We start from the raw sequence: 18,032 nt of genomic DNA on the forward strand, positions 1-18,032 counted from the left end.
CTATATCTCCTATAGTCCAACAACATGTACCTGTGTAGGGTGACAATGTCTGGTCGGGACTAACTCGTACCTAATGTGTGTAGGGTGACAATATCTGGTCGGGACTAACTCGTACCTAATGTGTGTAGGGTGACAATGTCTGGTCGGGACTAACTCGTACCTAATGTGTGTAGGGTGACAATGTCTGGTCGGACTAAGATGTACATTATGTACCTTATGTGTGTAGGGTGACAATGTCTGGTTGGGACTAAGACGTACATTATGTACCTAATCTATGTAGGGTGACAATATCTGGTTGGGATTAAGACATTCATTATGTACCTAATGTGTGTAGGGTGACAATGTCTGGTCGGGACTAAGACGTACATTATGTACCTGATGTGTGTAGGGTGACAATGTCTGGTCGGGACTAACTCGTACCTAATGTGTGTAGGGTGACAATGTCTGGTCGGGACTAAGACGTACATTATGTACCTGATGTGTGTAGGGTGACAATGTCTTGGACCTATTCCTTTGTAGGGTGACAATGTCTGGTCGGGACTAAGACATACATTATGTACCTAATCTATTTAGGGTGACAATGTCTGGTCGGGACTAACTCGTACCTAATGTGAGTAGGGTGACAATATCTGGTCGGGACTAAGACGTACATTATGTACCCAATGTGTGTAGGGTGACAATGTCTGATCGGGACTAAGACGTACATTATGTACCTAATCTATTTAGGGTGACAATGTCTGATCGGGATTAGACGTACATTATGTACCTAATCTATTTAGGGTGACAATGTCTGATCGGGACTAAGATGTACATTATGTACCTAATCTATTTAGGGTGACAATGTCTGATCGGGACTAAGACGTACATTATGTACCTAATCTATTTAGGGTGACAATGTCTGATCGGGACTAAGACATACATTATGTACCCAATGTGTGTAGGGTGACAATGTCTGATCGGGACTAAGACGTACATTATGTACCTGATGTGTGTAGGGTGACAATGTCTGGTTGGGATTAAGACGTACATTATGTACCTGATGTGCGTAGGGTGACAATGTCTGGTCGGGACTAACTCTTACCTAATGTGTGTAGGGTGACAATGTCTGGTCGGGACTAAGACGTACATTATGTACCTAATGTGTGTAGGGTTATGCCTTCACTGATCTTAGTTTTAGGGTGACAAAAGAGAGACATGGTTGACTGATTAGTGAAAATTAATTAAAATCAGAAATAACTGAGTAGAAACTTTCCCACACTATCTTGCCTGCTATATAAATGTCAAATTCATCATTCATGAATTTAAAATTGATGTGAGGCGTCATTGGGTGACTTGAGACATATCAATCATTGTTAGCTGTGTTTTCCCTTGTTGCTTGTTCTAGCTTCCCATATGTTCTCCCCCATTATAGGCATGATGGCTGACAGATTTTAATTAGTTACAGAATATATGTTACAGATATAAAAATAAAACGACACCTTGGAGGTAAATTGACAGGAGGAACTTCCTGTTTACTCTGATTAAAGCTGCTATAACTCACTGTATGTACCAGGTAAAATGGAGGATGACAGCGTTTTATATCACTCTCTCCAATCATCACATTCATTCTGTGATATCAGTTTATACTTTATTAAGTTACATTACTTACCTGACATCCTAATGGTCATGTTAACACCACAGGTACCCACCTGTCCTACAATGTCAATACAATACACAGGTGACAAATACCCAGATAAATGATTTGTGCATTATTGAAACAAATTCAATTCACAGAATTTAATTTGATGCAGATTTTTCATCTGGTTGACAAATTTATTTTTAATCAGTGAAGAGTAGTTTTAATTTGTCTGGTTTGATCTCGTCTGATCAGCTTGTCTGATGACATTCGGTATCAGTGTTTAATTTAATCTTCCATTTATCAAGTTCCGATAGAAAGCTTATTTGATATTAAAGAATCCGCTGGGATTAATGAGGTGTAATATGAGGTATTCAGGTTTTCCTGATCAGTGATTAGCCACAGGAGTGCAGAACAGGAGGGATAATAGAGATGGTGGTGGGTCTGAGGAGGGCTCGCATTGTAATACCCAGTCACTGGTGTATGATAGGTGGTAGTGATGTCTAGTACCCAGTCACTGGTGTATGATAGGTGGTAGTGATGTCTGATGTTGTAATACCCAGTAAAACGTTGTAGTACCCAGTCACTGGTGTATGATAGGTGGTAGTGATGTCTAGTACCCAGTCACTGGTGTATGATAGGTGGTAGTGATGTCTAGTACCCAGTCACTGGTGTATGATAGGTGGTAGTGATGTCTGACGTTGTAGTACCCAGTCACTGGTGTATGATAGGTGGTAGTGATGTCTGACGTTGTAATACCCAGTCACTGGTGTATGATAGGTGGTAGTGATGTCTGACGTTGTAGTACCCAGTCACTGGTGTATGATAGGTGGTAGTGATGTCTGACGTTGTAGTACCCAGTCACTGGTGTATGATAGGTGGTAGTGATGTCTGACGTTGTAGTACCCAGTCACTGGTGTATGATAGGTGGTAGTGATGTCTGACGTGTAGTACCCAGTCACTGGTGTATGATAGGTGGTAGTGATGTCTGACGTTGTAGTACCCAGTCACTGGTGTATGATAGGTGGTAGTGATGTCTGACGTTGTAGTACCCAGTCACTGGTGTATGATAGGTGGTAGTGATGTCTGACGTTGTTAGTACCCCAGTCACTGGTGTATGATAGGTGGTAGTGATGTCTGACGTTGTAATACCCAGTCACTGGTGTATGATAGGTGGTAGTGATGTCTGACGTTGTAGTACCCAGTCACTGGTGTATGATAGGTGGTAGTGATGTCTGACGTTGTAGTACCCAGTCACTGGTGTATGATAGGTGGTAGTGATGTCTAGTACCCAGTCACTGGTGTATGATAGGTGGTAGTGATGTCTGACGTTGTAGTACCCAGTCACTGGTGTATGATAGGTGGTAGTGATGTCTAGTACCCAGTCACTGGTGTATGATAGGTGGTAGTGATGTCTGACGTTGTAGTACCCAGTCACTGGTGTATGATAGGTGGTAGTGATGTCTGACGTTGTAGTACCCAGTCACTGGTGTATGATAGGTGGTAGTGATGTCTGACGTTGTAGTACCCAGTCACTGGTGTATGATAGGTGGTAGTGATGTCTGATGTTGTAGTACCCAGTCACTGGTGTATGATAGGTGGTAGTGATGTCTGACGTTGTAGTACCCAGTCACTGGTGTATGATAGGTGGTAGTGATGTCTGACGTTGTAGTACCCAGTCACTGGTGTATGATAGGTGGTAGTGATGTCTGACGTTGTAGTACCCAGTCACTGGTGTATGATAGGTGGTAGTGATGTCTGACGTTGTAATACCCAGTCACTGGTGTATGATAGGTGGTAGTGATGTCTAGTACCCAGTCACTGGTGTATGATAGGTGGTAGTGATGTCTGACGTTGTAGTACCCAGTCACTGGTGTATGATAGGTGGTAGTGATGTCTGACGTTGTAATACCCAGTAAAACGTTGTAGTACCCAGTCACTGGTGTATGATTGTTGACAGTGATCATAACAAGTCATCATCTCATTCAACTTTCTATCCGTAAATCTACTTTCTGGAGGATGTTTTTTTATTTGTATGGAGCTAGTAATTGATTAAATTCTGCAGCAGGATACAAAGCTATGTGAGCACATGTGTACACGTCAGAATGTCTCTATGTCATTTTTATATAAACCATTTGTGCAGTTTTTTAATTAGCTTTCCCTTAATTCTATTTGAGAATTTAACTTTTTAATTCTTATTGATTATACTAATTGACTCCTAATAAAGTTTCAGTAGGAGACAGTTTGTAGGATGACTTCGAGTGTAGGATAACCTCAAGTGTTAGGATGACCCTGAGTGTAGGATTACATCTAGTGTAGGATTAAGCGAGAGTAGGATGACCTTAGTGTAGGATGACCCTGAGTGTAGGATTACATCTAGTGTAGGATTAAGCGAGAGTAGGATGACCTTAGTGTAGGATGACCCTGAGTGTAGGATTACATCTAGTGTAGGATTAAGCGAGAGTAGGATAACCTCAAGTGTTAGAATGACCCTGAATGTAGGATTACATCTAGTGAAGGATTAAGCGAGAGTAGGATGACCTTAGTGTAGGATGACCCTGAGTGTAGGATTACATCTAGTGAAGGATGAAGCGAGAGTAGGATGACCTGAGTGTAGGAGGACCCAGAGTGTACCTGAATGTTGAAGCTAGGACCCTGAGTGTACATGAGTGTATAGGAGGAGGACCCTAAATGTACCCGAGTGTACACGAGTGTACCTGAATGTACCTGAGTGTACCTGAGTATAAGAGGACCTGGAGTTAAACTGAATGTAGAGCTAGGACCCAGGGAGTGTATCTTAGTGTAGAAGCTACGACCCTGAGTGTACCTGAGTGTAGGAGGACCCCAATGTACCCGAGTGTACCTGAGTGTACATGAGTGTAAGAGGACCCTGAGTGTACCTGAGTGTACCTGAGTGTAGGAGTTAGGACCCTGAGTGTACCCGAGTGTAGGAGGACCTTGACTGTACCCAAGTGTAGAAGGACCCTGAGAGCTGGCTTCAGCTGCTGCTTGTTATTCATCATTCTTTCTCAGTGCTGAATGCTAACAGCCTATTTCCATTTATTGCCTTCTGCAGCGAAACATTATTTCTACATACTTTCCGGCCAACTATAATAATCCTGGAGATGGGCTCATTTATTTTATTTTTTTACTTTTTTTGTTTTATGAAAAATTGATGTTATGGCCCGCGGGTGTGAGGTACTGTGGCGGACAGCTGCCATGGCAACAGAAGACAACAAAGTCTGCTGTCGGGCACACCAGCCAGCCTTAGTCTGATGGTGATTACTGATAATGCTTCAAATCTGATTCCATTGCAGGCAGATGCAGTTATAGAAAAAAGATATGAAATAATAATGTCCAATAATATCATTAGATCCGGTTCATCAGGCCATTGAACATGGCTATGGAGATGGAGCAGTGGTTAGGGCCTGATCATTATCCTCTCTGTTTTTGGAATGGTCCGGGCCAATTATTGAAAATATGTTAAACTTGTGTGTTATTTGATGCTGGTCTGATCTCCCTGATCAGCTGCCACTACATATGACAGTAGGGCAGTAATTCAATTACAAATAGCTCATCCTGCCACATTATTTCCTCCAATCTCATAATTCATAGAAATCAAATTCAGTGAACAACACTGTAAATTCATTGTATGGCGTACCATACAAACTGGTGACTTAAATTCTATCTCATCCACTTACTTTTATTTTATCGTTTTTTTTTTTAATTAGTTAAAATGTTTGCTCTTTGTATATCTTGACCAATTAAACCAGTTAAGGAATTTGTAAGTTTGCGATCAGTAGTGTTAATCAGGTGACTTTGTTAATCTTTTTTTTTACAGCTATCTCCTATCCCATCTAGGTCCCTCTCCCTACTAGGCCCTCTCCCATCTAGGTCCCTCTCACCTACTAGGCCCTCTCCCATCTAGGTCCCTCTCCCTACTAGGCCCTCTCCCTTCTAGGTCCTCTCCCTACTAGGCCCCTCTCCCCTCTAGGTCCCCCTAACCACTAGGCCCTCTCCCCTCTAGGTCCCTCTCCCTACTAGGCCCCTCCCCTCTAGGTCCCCCTCCCCACTAGGCCCTCTCCCCTCTAGGTCCCTCTCCCTACTAGGCCCTCTCCCCTCTAGGTCCCTCTCCCATCTAGGTCCCCCTCACCACTAGGCCCTCTCCCCTCTAGGTCCCTCTCCCTACTAGGCCCTCTCCTCTCTAGGTTCCTCCTCCATTACTCAGCAGTACTATACTAGCTATCCCTGTGCCCCCTCCTATTACCAAGCATTGAACTAACTAGCCCCTCTTCGCTCTGGGTCCTCCTCCATTACTCCATTACACACTAGCTAGCTAGCCCCCTCCCATCTAGGTCCTCCTCCATTACTCCACTACACACTAGCTAGCTAGCCCCCTCCCATCTAGGTTTTCTGTCAATACCCAACTATCAATGATGAATATTTAGATATAAACATGAGATTGTTGTGGGTGCTGTGTATATGCATGTTTGAACTATAATTCTTAACTCTGTTTAGATAATGATCAATCTTCTAATCTTGAAACAACCTTTGTAGTGTTGAAAAAAAGGTTTTCATAGAAATCAGTTAAAGTGCACTTTTCATATTTGTTAAACTATTTGACAAAAGAGTTGGTACATTTTTTAGTTTGAAAATATTTTAATATTTGGATGTGTACAGTATATATATACACTGGTGATCAGATAGCTCAACATTTGATGATATTGTGAGGTTTAATTCCATATTTCTATTCTGATAATGCTCCATGGTGGTCTGAATTGATTTCACCAAATGACCATTTGGAAATCTGACAAGTTTTGTGAGATTTTAGGCAATCCTTTACTGTCCAGGTGGCATAAAACAGTGTATAACACTTTAAATAAAGTCATAGTGTACTTGTAATTTAGGTCACGGTGACTCCATCTGATCTAGGACACAGAGGCTACTCCATCTATTAAAAAGGGGGATTCACTTGAATGGATATATTATCTTAATAGTTACCATTAAAGGAAGACATCAAGAAGGAAATAATCATTGGTGGTATGGATTACAAGTAACAGGCTTCAGTATTTTAACAGGGTCTAGGTGACAAGTGGGCAGTGTCTAGGTGACAAGTGGACAGTGACTGGGTGACAGGTGGGTAGTGTGTAAGTGACAAGTGGATAGTGTCTAGGTGACAGGTGGACAGTGTCTAGGTGACAAGTGGACAGTGTCTAGGTGACAGGTGGACAGTGTCTAGGTGACAAGTGGACAGTGACTGGGTGACAGGTGGACAGTGACTGGGTGACAAGTGGACAGTGTCTTGGTGACAGGTGGACAGTGTGTAGGTGACAAGTGGACAGTGTCTGGGTGACAAGTGGACAGTGACTGGGTGACAAGTTGATAGTGTCTTGGTGACAGGTGGATAGTGTGTAAGTGACAAGTGGATAGTGTCTGGGTGACAGGTGGATAGTTTCTAGGTGACAGGTGGACAGTGTCTAGGTGACAAGTGGACAGTGACTGGGTGACAGGTGGACAGTGACTGGGTGACAAGTGGACAGTGTCTTGGTGACAGGTGGACAGTGTCTTGGTGACAGGTGGACAGTGTGTAGGTGACAAGTGGACAGTGTCTGGGTGACAAGTGGACAGTGACTGGGTGACAAGTGGATAGTGTCTTGGTGACAGGTGGATAGTGTGTAAGTGACAAGTGGATAGTGTCTAGGTGACAGGTGGACAGTGTCTAGGTGACAAGTGGACAGTGTCTGGGTGACAGGTGGATAGTGTGTAAGTGACAAGTGGATAGTGTCTAGGTGACAGGTGGACAGTGTCTAGGTGACAAGTGGACAGTGTCTGGGTGACAAGTGGACAGTGTCTAGGTGACAAGTGGACAGTGTCTGGGTGACAAGTGGACAGTGTCTAGGTGACAAGTGGATAGTGTCTGGGTGATAAGTGGATAGTGTGTAGGTGACAAGTGGATAGTGTGTAGGTGACAAGTGGACAGTGTCTGGGTGACAAGTGGACAGTGTCTAGGTGACAAGTGGACAGTGTCTGGGTGACAAGTGGATAGTGTGTAGGTGACAAGTGGATAGTGTGTAGGTGACAAGTGGACAGTGTCTGGGTGATAAGTGGACAGTGTCTAGGTGATAAGTGGACAGTGTCTGGGTGACAAGTGGATAGTGTGTAGGTGACAAGTGGACAGTGTGTAGGTGACAAGTGGACAGTGTCTTGGTGACAGGTGGACAGTGTGTAGGTGACAAGTGGACAGTGTCTGGGTGACAAGTGGACAGTGTCTGGGTGACAAGTGGATAGTGTGTAGGTGACAAGTGGACAGTGTGTAGGTGACAAGTGGACAGTGTCTGGGTGACAAGTGGATAGTGTCTGGGTGACAAGTGGATAGTGTGTAGGTGACAAATGGATAGTGTGTAGGTGACAAATGGACAGTGTCTGGATGACAAGTGGACAGTGTCTGGGTGACAAGTGGACAGTGTCTGGGTGATAAGTGGATAGTGTGTAGGTGACAAGTGGACAGTGTCTGGGTGATAAGTGGACAGTGTCTGGGATGACAAGTGGACAGTGTCTGGGTGATAAGTGGACAGTGTGTAGGTGACAACTGGACAATATCATTTATTAGTGATTCTCTCCTCAAGCAGGTAGTGATCCTCTGTCAAGTAGTGAATATCTGTCAGGTAGTGATCCTCTGTTAGGTAGTGATCCTCTGTCAGGTAGTGATCATCTGACAGGTAGTGATCCTCTGTCAGGTCGTGATCATCTGACAGGTAGTGATCACCTGTCAGGTAGTGAACCTCTGTCAGGTAGTGATCATCTGACAGGTAGTGATCATCTGTCAGGTAGTGATCCTCTGACAGGTAGTGATCGTCTGTCATGTAGTGATCGTCTGTCAGGTAGTGATCGTCTGACAGGTAGTGATCGTCTGTCAGGTAGTGATCATCTGTCAGGTAGTGATCCTCTGACAGGTAGTGATCCTCTGTCAGAAAGTGATCCTCTGTCATGTAGTGACCCTAGGTAGTGATCCTAGGTAGTGATCCTCTGTCAGGTAGTGATCCTCTGACAGGTAGTGATCCTCTGACAGGTAGTGATCCTAGGTAGTGATCATCTGTCAGGTAGTGACCCTAGGTAGTGATCCTAGGTAGTGATCCTCTGTCAGGTAGTGATCCTCTGACAGGTAGTGATCCTAGGTAGTGATCATCTGTCAGGTAGTGATCATCTGTCAGGTAGTGATCATCTGTCAGGTAGTGATCGTCTGTCAGGTAGTGATCGTCTGTCAGGTAGTGATCCTCTGACAGGTAGTGATCGTCTGTCAGGTAGTGATCCTCTGTCAGGTAGTGATCCTCTGACAGGTATTGATCCTCTGTCAGGTAGTGATCCTCTGTCAGGTAGTGATCATCTGTCAGGTAGTGATCATCTGTCAGGTAGTGATCGTCTGTCAGGTAGTGATCGTCTGTCAGGTAGTGATCCTCTGACAGGTAGTGATCGTCTGTCAGGTAGTTATCCTCTGTCAGGTAGTGATCCTCTGACAGGTATTGATCCTCTGTCAGGTAGTGATCGTCTGTCAGGTAGTGATCCTCTGTCAGGTAGTGATCCTCTGTCAGGTAGTGATCCTCTGTCAGGTAGTGATCACCTGTCAGGTAGTGATCCTCTGTCAGGTAGTGATCCTCTGTTAGGTAGTGATCCTCTGTCAGGTAGTGATCGTCTGTCAGGTAGTGATCACCTGTCAGGTAGTGATCACCTGTCAGGTAGCAGACATCTCATCAGACAGGCTGTATGTGGTCTGATGTGATGAGATGTGATGTGGTACCTATCATTACATTTGTAAATGTCACTTTTAAACAATTTTCCTCTGGGATATGTAATCCCTACTGTACCTGCATATATCTGAACAGTAGAATTAGATGTTCACTACTGTCACACCTGTACACACCTGTGTTCGTTACACACCTGTAATATATCTTTCTAAGCAAATGTCTTTCTCTGACTGTACATTTCAATATAAAATGTTACGTATGCTGGTATCAGCATTATTACAGGGTTTAGGGAGAAAGCTGTCATGGTGTGATATTAGGTAGGGATGTGTGTCGTTCATTTTTCTTTCGGTGACCTTTCTCACCTGTTAACAGACAGTAAGTAAAGTCACCAGACCCTACCATCTTATCAGGCTGGAGTTTCCCGTGAGAAAGTTTGCTGGACCGTGTGACAACAAACGTGCCTGTACGCGGTAGCTGTTATGTTTACAGAAGTGGGGACTGACCCCAGGAGGGCACTAGTATCTTTTTAACAGTCTAATACTTTTAATGCTACACATCTTATTGTCCTGACAGGAGTGTATTGGTGAAGTCAGTTGTGGAGATATGGGGTAGCTGTGATGGTGTCAGTCATACTGTCTGTTATTGTAAGGAGATACTACCAATCTCTTCAGGGTACATCATTAAATACTACTTATCAGGAACTGAAACCATCAAGTACAGGTATAAACTGGCTAATTTGGATACTTAACAGATAGAAAAGTCCTGATAAAACTTATTGGTTTAAAACTGTGTCTCAGTGAACATGTCCTAAACATCCTATATCATCACCTCACGTTTTCATCTCAAAGAACATAAATCTTCTATAACTAATTATCCTTGGCCCCATGACAAGGTGGGAGAAGTCACTATCAATTAAAGCTGATACCTATAGTGTAGGTCTGCTGACAGTCAATAGTCACCTGATCCCACACCCAACAGTTTTATCCAAATATTTGTCAGCTTTCCCTTTAATGTATGCACATTATACTTTGTATGACAGTTCATTTAAAAAATAAATTTTCTTCCAATAATCAAAAAAAAAGTTTTCTACAAACTTTCCACCTGTTGGCCTTCATGGGATTTCTCAGTAGGTCTTCATGTTGGAGGGGAAAAAACTGCATTGTCACCAAAGTGATATCATACCTTTACATGTCTGACCATGGTCACCAAAGTGACGTCATACCTTTACATGTCTGACCATGGTCACCAAAGTAACTTCATACCTTTACATGTCTGACCATGGTCACCAAAGTGACGTCATACCTTTACATGTCTAGTCAGAAAATCAAACCCCAGTCAACTTGGTGAAAGCCGGGCAGGTACCCACTATATACCCTTGGAGAGTCGGAGTTATCTTGACCTTTTACCTGTTAAGAAGATGTGACCTTTGACCTAACCAATATTTTCTCTGTAAGATGTAACATTATAGTATTAATAAACAGAAGATGTACCTCCAGTAAAGTTCAGGTACATTACACTTTTAATGACTTAAAATGGATATCTTGCAAATAAAAATTTCAAATCTATTTTTGTCAAATTATAACTGTCAAGTTCCTTGAAGAAAAGTAACAAGATTGAGATTCATTAATATTCCTTCTGGAATTCATCTTATTGCTGGATACCGAAGATGTTTTTTTTTCTTTGAATGATTGCCAAATCCCTATAAAAATCTCCCATTGATATTTAAACTAGACAGTTCTAGGCTAGCTGATGTGAAAGGCCTTTTACCTACAAAGTTCATTCATAAGTTTTGTGGCCTTCTGCCCGCCTGGTGAACAACAAGGTCCCAACAGTAGTTTGACATATATACCCCAGATTTAATCTTCCAGTACTCTCACCTAAAATCAATCCAATGTGTTAAAAGAATAAACATCATTATTGTCCATCTAAACTGCTGACATTAACTTTTAAAGGATTTCATCAGCCTGTCTTTGAGAAGCTGACACTGGTCATGAGGCCTAATCAAACTCTATTTGATTGACATTTGAAGATTATGTGGTAAACTGTAGGATATACCAGATAGTCAGGCAAAGATCATCACTCCATGGAGTCTTGTCCATGGCCACTTCTAGTACTACACTTGGTTCTACTTGTCAGCTGGAAGTTCACTGTGTATACACTGTACCCCACTAGTCAGCTGGAAGTTCACTATGTATACACTGTACCCCACTAGTCAGCTGGAAGTTCACTATGTATACACTGTACCCCACTAGTCACCTGGAAGTTCACTATATATAAACTGTAACCCACTAGTCACTTGGAAGTTCACTATATAAACACTGTACCCCACTAGTCACCTGGAAGTTCACTATATATAAACTGTACCCCACTAGTCACCCAGAAGTTCACTATATAAACACTGTACCCCACTAGTCACCTGGAAGTTCACTATATAAACACTGTACCCCACTAGTCACCTGGAAGTTCACTATATATACACTGTACCCCACTAGTCACCTGGAAGTTCACTATGTAAACACTGTACCCCACTAGTCACTTGGAAGTTCACTGTATAAACACTGTACCCCACTAGTCACCTGGAAGTTCACTATATATACACTGTACCCCACTAGTCACCTGGAAGTTCACTATATATAAACTGTACCCCACTAGTCTCCTGGAAGTTCACTATGTATACACTGTACCCCACTAGTCACCTGGAAGTTCACTATGTATACACTGTACCCCACTAGTCACCTGGAAGTTCACTATATAAACACTGTACCCCACTAGTCACCTGGAAGTTCACTATATATACACTGTACCCCACTAGTCACCTGGAAGTTCACTATATATAAACTGTACCCCACTAGTCACCTGGAAGTTCACTATATATACACTGTACCCCACTAGTCACCTGGAAGTTCACTATGTATACACTGTACCCCACTAGTCACCTGGAAGTTCACTATGTAAACACTGTACCCCACTAGTCACCTGGAAGTTCACTATGTAAACACTGTACCCCACTAGTCACCTGGAAGTTCACTATATAAACACTGTACCCCACTAGTCACCTGGAAGTTTACTATGTAAACACTGTACTCCACTAGTCACGTGGAAGTTCACAATGTAAACACTGTACCCCACTAGTCACCTGGAAGTTCACTATGTAAACACTGTACTCCACTAGTCACCTGGAAGTTCACTATGTAAACACTGTACTCCACTAGTCACCTGGAAGTTCACTATGTATACACTGTACCCCACTAGTCACCTGGAAGTTCACTATGTTAACACTGTACCCCACTAGTCTCTTGGAAGTTCACTATATATACACTGTACCCCACTAGTCACCTGGAAGTTCACTATATAAACACTGTACCCCACTAGTCACCTGGAAGTTCACTATATATACACTGTACCCCACTAGTCACCTGGAAGTTCACTATATAAACACTGTACCCCACTAGTCACCTGGAAGTTCACTATGTAAACACTGTACCCCACTAGTCACCTGGAAGTTCACTATATATACACTGTACCCCACTAGTCACCTGGAAGTTCACTATATAAACACTGTACCCCACTAGTCACCTGGAAGTTCACTATATAAACACTGTACCCCACTAGTCACCTGGAAGTTCACTATGAAAACACTGTACCCCACTAGTCACCTGGAAGTTCACTATGTAAACACTGTACTCCACTAGTCACCTGGAAGTTCACTATGTAAACACTGTACTCCACTAGTCACCTGGAAGTTTCACTATGTATACACTGTACCCCACTAGTCACCTGGAAGTTCACTATGTAAACACTGTACCCCACTAGTCACTTGGAAGTTCACTATATATACACTGTACCCACTAGTCACCTGGAAGTTCACTATGTAAACACTGTACCCCACTAGTCACCTGGAAGTTCACTATGAAAACACTGTACCCCACTAGTCACCTGAAAGTTTACTATGTAAACACTGTACTCCACTAGTCACCTGGAAGTTCACTATGTAAACACTGTACCCCACTAGTCACCTGGAAGTTCACTATATATACACTGTACCCCACTAGTCACCTGGAAGTTCACTATGTAAACACTGTACTCCACTACTCCCCTGGAAGTTCACTATGTAATCACTGTACTCCACTACTCACCTGGAAGTTCACTATGTATACACTGTACCCCACTAGTCACCTGGAAGTTCACTATGTAAACACTACCCCACTAGTCTCTTGGAAGTTCACTATATATACACTGTACCCCACTAGTCACCTGGAAGTTCACTATATATACACTGTACCCCACTAGTCACCTGGAAGTTCACTATGTAAACACTGTACCCCACTAGTCACCTGGAAGTTCACTATGAAAACACTGTACCCCACTAGTCACGTGGAAGTTCACTATGTAAACACTGTAACCCACTAGTCTCTTGGAAGTTCACTATATATACACTGTACCCCACTAGTCACCTGGAAGTTCACTATGAAAACACTGTACCCCACTAGTCACCTGGAAGTTCACTGTGTATATACTAAACCCCTCCAGGGGACTTGGTGCTAACATTTCTCCTTCATGGATAAGTAATCAATGGGATGAATTGATCACCTGGAGGAGAACTCCCGGCAGATTGCTGGGAACACTGTGTTTGTTCATCCTTATAAGGAATTTATATAATTGTGATAATATTGAAGATCAATATGTTATACAAGATAAAAATCCAGACCAGTGAATTGTAAAATCTTACCGTCACCTCTCATGTCTTATATATTCATCAGGGAGAACAGTTTAATGAGGAAAAATTTCTAAAGGTCCATCTGACATATGGACATGGTTTATTTTTGGGAGAGATATTTCATGCTCCCTTTCATGCTCTGCCATGTATATTTGTATTGAATGCAATCAGATTTAATCTATTCTTCCCTCAACAAAGTTGGTGAGGAGTATGTCTGTTCATATCGTTAAGAAAAACTGTGCAGTCCATTTCTTGCAAACTATTATTAATATATTCTTGTATATTTCAGGTATATGTATGAGTAGCCCCCTAAGTGACCAGTGTACCTCTATCCATGCTATGAACAGGTTTTTAATTATTTTTCTTGTGTATTTCAGGTGTATGTATGGGTGGCAGGGCCCCCTATGTGACCAGTGTATCCCCTACCCTCGCTGTGAACACGGATCATGTAATGGCTCACCTTGGCAGTGTTTCTGTCACGTTAACTGGGGAGGCATTCTCTGTAACAAAGGTACACAATCAAGGGACAACGGCAATATGATGTATCAGTCGGAACCACAAAACTTTATATCTTTACCATGAAAGTGTCATAATCATTTTCAACAGGTCTAATTATTGGTTGATCACAAAATTAGAGAGAAAAAAAATATTTGAAAATAATAATCTGATATATCACACACTATCAAGATCTAATTGAGACATCACACAGAATCAGGGGAAATAATGAATATATCACACAGAATCAGGGGAGATAATGAATATATCACACAGAATCAGGGGAGATAATGAATACATCACACAGAATCAGGGGAGATAATGAATATATCACACAGAATCAGGGGAGATAATTAATATATCACACAGAATAAGAGTAAATGATATATTGCTCAGAATCGGGGAGAGATGATTAATATGTCACAAAGATTCTGGGGAGCTAATGAACATATCACAAAAAATCAAGGGAGATGATACAGTATCAAGGGAAATAATCAATATATCGCACAGAGTCAGGGGAGATAATCCCTACATCACACAGAATTAGGAAAGGTAATATGTCACATAGAATAAGGGGAGATAAATAGTATATAACACAGAGTCAGGGGAAATAATCTAGATACTGTGTATCACACAGAATTAGGGAAGATAATATGTCACAAGGAATCTGGGGAGATAATATGTCACACAGAGTCAGGGGAGATAAGTGATATATCACACACAGTTGTTGAGATGATTAATATATCACACAGAATCAGTAGCAATAATGAATATGATCACACAGAATCAGGGGAGATAATGCATAGAGTCCGTGGAGATGATTGATATATCACACACAATTAGGGGAGATAATGAATATATCATACAATCAGGGGAGATAATTGATATATCACACACAATCAGGGGAGATAATTGATATATCACACACAATCAGGGGAGATAATTGATATATCACTCACAATCAGGGGAGATAATTGATATATCACACACAATCAGGGGAGATAATTAATATATCACACACAATCAGGGGAGATAATTAATATATCACACATAATCAGTGGAGATAATTGATATATCACACACAATCAGGGGAGATAATTAATATATCACACACAATCAGGGGAGATAATTAATATATCACACACAATCAGGGGAGATAATTAATATATCACACATAATCAGGGGAGATAATTGATATATCACAGAGAGTCAGGGGAGATAATTGATATATCACACAGAATCGGGTTTAATGAACAACTGTTGGAAATATTTCCATGTGCTTGGAAATAACATTTGACAGGTGACTTTATCCCAAATTGATGTAATCATACTTAAACCATTTCAGACATTACAAGTTAGAGCAATGTGTTTTAAATAGAAATGAATATTGAATTTGTCAGTTTTAAGATGTGTGGTGTCATTATATAATCAGTTTGTGGTGGTGTAAGAGATACCACTTGAGCCATACGGCTGTGTCACCCTGAGTCCCTCCTGCTTTACACCAATTAATCATTCTCTGGCATCCGAATAAAGACAATTATGCAAATCAAATTAGCAGAGATTCTTGTGCTGTAAGTTTCTACAGAATATGTGTTCAAATTAAAGGAATTGACATAAATTTGTAGAAGCACGGTATTAACTGATTGGCATAGTAACCAGATTTTATGGCGGCTGGATTTTATGAGGTGTCAACTGGTCCGATAAGGAGACGAGAATAAATTCCAGTGAATTTTTTAGGAATCTTCTTTTCCGTCAGGCTATTAGGGATAAGTGTGGGTGGCAGATCATCCATGGGGGCCCACATCACTGGACCACACTGATTGCATTTTGAAATACTTGTTTCATCACGTCAGTTTTCTTTGAAAGACTTCTGTGGGAAAGTGATGAGCTACAGATGATGTGGTAGCTGAGTATATCTCTCTGATAGAAGTGAGAAGTGAGTTTATCTCTGGGCTTTAGTGGTCAGTGTTGAATACAGGTGTCTAGGTGTAGTGGTCAGTAAGGAGATTTTATCAGTGGTCAGTACTGGTGTATACAGGTTCTGATCAGTACCCAGGATGTATTTTGTTTCTATGGTACTGTGTTATGTCCCCAATAGACCTGTCTACCTGGACTACTGCAGCATTGTCAATAATACCCCTTCATAAACCTGTTTTTATACCAGATTATAATTACCCTGTTGTGTTATGTCCCTGTATTGCATATGTCCCAGATGAACCTTTTGTGGTATATCCCTGTATTGTTTGTGTCCCAGACACAGGGGCATGTTGCAATAATAATACATGAAATGATTAAAATGTATGTAGGTTTAACCATTTCATGTATTATTATTGTAACGTGTCCCTGTGTCCCAGATGAACCTTTTGTTGTATATGCCTGTATTGTTTATATCCCAGATTATCATGTTGTGTGATGTCCCTGTATTGTTTATGTGCCGGATTATCATGTTGTGTTATGTCCCTGTATTGTTTATGTCCCAGATAAACCTGTTGTGTTATGTCCCTGTATTGTTTATGTCCCAGATAAACCTGTTGTGTTATGTCCCTGTATTGTTTATGTCCCAGATTATCATGTTGTGTTATGTCCCTGTATTGTTTATGTCCCAGATAAACCTGTTTTGTTATGTCCCTGTATTGTTTATGTCCCAGATTATCATGTTGTGTTATGTCCCTGTATTGTTTATGTCCCTGATAAACCTGTTGTGTTATGTCCCTGTATTGTTTATGTCCCAGATTATCATGTTGTATTATGTCCCTGTATTGTTTATGTCCCAGATTATCATGTTGTGTTATGTCCCTGTATTGTTTATGTCCCTGATAAACCTGTTGTGTTATGTCCCTGTATTTTTTATGTCCCAGATAAACCTGTTATGTTATGTCCCTGTATTGTTTATGTCCCAGATTATCATGTTGTTTTATGTCCCTGTATTGTTTATGTCCCAGATTATCATGTTGTGTTATGTCCCTGTATTGTGTTATGTCCCAACATGTTGATGTACCTGATGAACCTTTTGTTTTATGTCCCAACATGTTGATGTACCAGATGAACCTGTTGTTTTATGTCCCAACATGTTGATGTACCAGATGAACCTGTTGTTTTATGTCCCAACATGTTGATGTACCAGATGAACCTGTTGTTTTATGTCCCAACATGTTGATGTACCAGATGAACCTGTTGTTTTATGCCCCCTTGTTGTACCTGTTTTAGTGAATGTTTCCATCATTTCAGACCTGAACTACTGTGGCCGCCATCAACCGTGTAAGAACGATGGCATCTGTAAGAACACTGCTCCTGACAATTATGACTGTACTTGTCCTAATGGCTTCTCAGGGGTCAACTGTGAAATAGGTAAGGTCATAAACTATTTCAATGTCAAGGCATTCAAATTAGGAGTCTTCAGTTTTAAGAAGAAAATTTCTGTTGAAAAAGTTCAAAAAGATCTAATCTAAATTGATAATGAATT

At 41.5% G+C, this 18,032-nt stretch overlaps 1 protein-coding gene across 1 annotated transcript in view; it reads left to right on the forward strand.

Annotated features, from left to right (window-relative positions):
- Nucleotides 1-18,032, forward strand: part of LOC117323839 (protein jagged-1b-like) — a 137,707-nt gene that overhangs the window by 100,046 nt on the left and 19,629 nt on the right. The window contains exons 5-6 of the mRNA XM_033879322.1: nt 14,452-14,585; nt 17,798-17,917. Coding sequence (XP_033735213.1) covers nt 14,452-14,585; nt 17,798-17,917 — 254 coding nt within the window. The remainder of the gene's footprint in view (nt 1-14,451; nt 14,586-17,797; nt 17,918-18,032) is intronic.

Source organism: Pecten maximus, chromosome 3, assembly GCF_902652985.1.
Source record: "Pecten maximus chromosome 3, xPecMax1.1, whole genome shotgun sequence".
NCBI lineage: Eukaryota > Metazoa > Mollusca > Bivalvia > Pectinida > Pectinidae > Pecten > Pecten maximus.